Source organism: Terrapene carolina, unplaced genomic scaffold, assembly GCF_002925995.2.
Source record: "Terrapene carolina triunguis isolate 2854851 unplaced genomic scaffold, T_m_triunguis-2.0 Scaffold97, whole genome shotgun sequence".
Classification (NCBI taxonomy): Eukaryota; Metazoa; Chordata; order Testudines; family Emydidae; genus Terrapene; species Terrapene triunguis.
Genome location: NW_020664448.1, coordinates 7988956 through 7990698, shown reverse-complemented (window position 1 = coordinate 7990698; position 1743 = coordinate 7988956). Strand labels below are relative to the sequence as shown.

Below are 1743 nucleotides of genomic sequence, written 5' to 3'. Positions count from 1 at the left end.
AGAACAAAAGTGGGGCACATTTTTTAAATGTCTGTCTCCAGCTAGGAACATAGGAATGGCCACAGTGGATCAGACCCAAGGTCCCTCTAGTTCAGTATCCTGTCTCTGATAGCAGCCTGGCTTCCCAAGGGCCAAGGTACCACTCTGCGGAAGATGGTGCACTCACTCCACACTTGCAGCTCCTGTGCTGTGGAGATGGCTGGCCTTGGCTCTTGATTCTGGGCGTTGCAACCTCCGGGATTGCAGCGCTGCTCAGGTTTGGCCCCACCCCACATTCACAACATCAAGATGCAGCTTCTCATTGTCCCAGGAAACAAATCAAGGGTGGCAGTGTTGGCAATTGCCAGAGAAGACCAGCAAGTCACACTTTGCATTTGCAAAGTTCTTCCAGGTTGGAAAAGCTCTTCCTTCAAATGCCAACCCCATTGCTCTCCCTGTGTTCAGGGAACAACCAGACGCACCAGAAAGGCAGCTGTTAGAGACCCCGGCCGCAGAAGCACTAAAGTTCACTCTGTGTGAAGTCCTTAATTTTGTCTATGTTGTGATCTACCGCACCAGTGAGAAACTGAACCCAGCCTTCCTCTGATGGGGGATACACATGGCTTGACTTTGTAATTTCTAGGACTTTCTTTAATACAGAGGCCAGTTTGGCAGCATTGAGTCGCACAGCCAGCTGGTTCATGGGTGGATACATACTCAGTGCCAGCTCATAAACACTCGGGCTGATCTCATTGGTGATGTCTGTAAGATCATCTAGCTGAGCCACCTGTTCTGGGGTGTCTGCTTTGCCGTGAACCTTCACTGCACCCAAGAGCTTCTTCAGGCAGGCTTTGGAGGCCTTCATCAGCCCCATGCAGGGACCAAGTAGCTTCCGGTCAGCCTCAGACCAGTAGGTGTCCCTATTGCCCCGAGAGCCCAACTCCTCATCCTCCATGATGTCACTGTAGGGGTCCCGATCTTCCCCCTGAGCCTGCTCCATTTCCTCCTCCGCATCCCTGACCACACCCAGATAGGCGGCCATGGCTGACAGGACTGCTGCCTGGTTATCTTGTGGCAGATGGGAAATCTGTTCACAAGCCTCCCATACACTACCAGTTGATATAAGCTGCTCCTGAGACAAACTCTGCAGTGGAGTACGGAGAGTCACGTCTGTGAGCTGGATCATTCCTTCCACTACCTCGGCAGTGGCATCTCGCACCATCTTCCGGGAAAGTATCATTATCTTTAAGTATCGTGACCTGATTTGCAAAAATGCTGAGTGGCCACCATTCTCCTGTGGGCAGCATGACACCCAGTGGGAGCTGTGGGTGTTAGGCACCTTGAAACGAGTCCCATGGTGTCTCAAGCTAGTCTTCCAAAAGTCCAAAATCTGAGGCCTGGTCAAACAATAAAGGTCAGTAAATGGCTTACTCCAGCCACAACTTACTGCATTCAACTTGATCCTTAACAAAAGACCTCTGCTGAATCCAACAGCCTCTATTGGTACAAATAAACCATTGTAAGTCATTTTGGTTTGTGCTGGATTGAATCACTCTGGTCAAGGTCTTGGGGGAAGCCAGGGACCTTTAATTAGAGCACTTTGCTGCAGAGATATAAGGAGACAATTTTCAAATGTGTCTAAGTGGCTTAGGAACCTAAAACCAAAAGGCTGTAGGTTCCGAAGTCATTAAAGCATGTTTGAGAATTTTGCCTGTAAGTCTTTTTGTACGGGTAGCTTTATACTGAGACTTGCAGGTGAATTTC

General features: G+C 49.5%; 1 protein-coding gene across 1 annotated transcript; it reads right to left on the bottom strand.

The window, feature by feature from the left end:
* Positions 1-499: 499 nt before the first annotated feature.
* Positions 500-1507, bottom strand: LOC112125862 (cyclin-D1-binding protein 1 homolog). Its single transcript, XM_024224226.2, has one exon. It carries the CDS (start codon positions 1505-1507, stop codon positions 500-502), a length of 1008 nt encoding a protein of 335 aa, XP_024079994.2.
* Positions 1508-1743: the final 236 nt, after the last annotated feature.

Coding starts and splice junctions, on each gene's coding strand:
- LOC112125862 (XM_024224226.2), bottom strand. CDS start 1,507: ATGACTTACAATGGTTTATTTGTACCAATAGAGGCTGTTGGATTCAGC.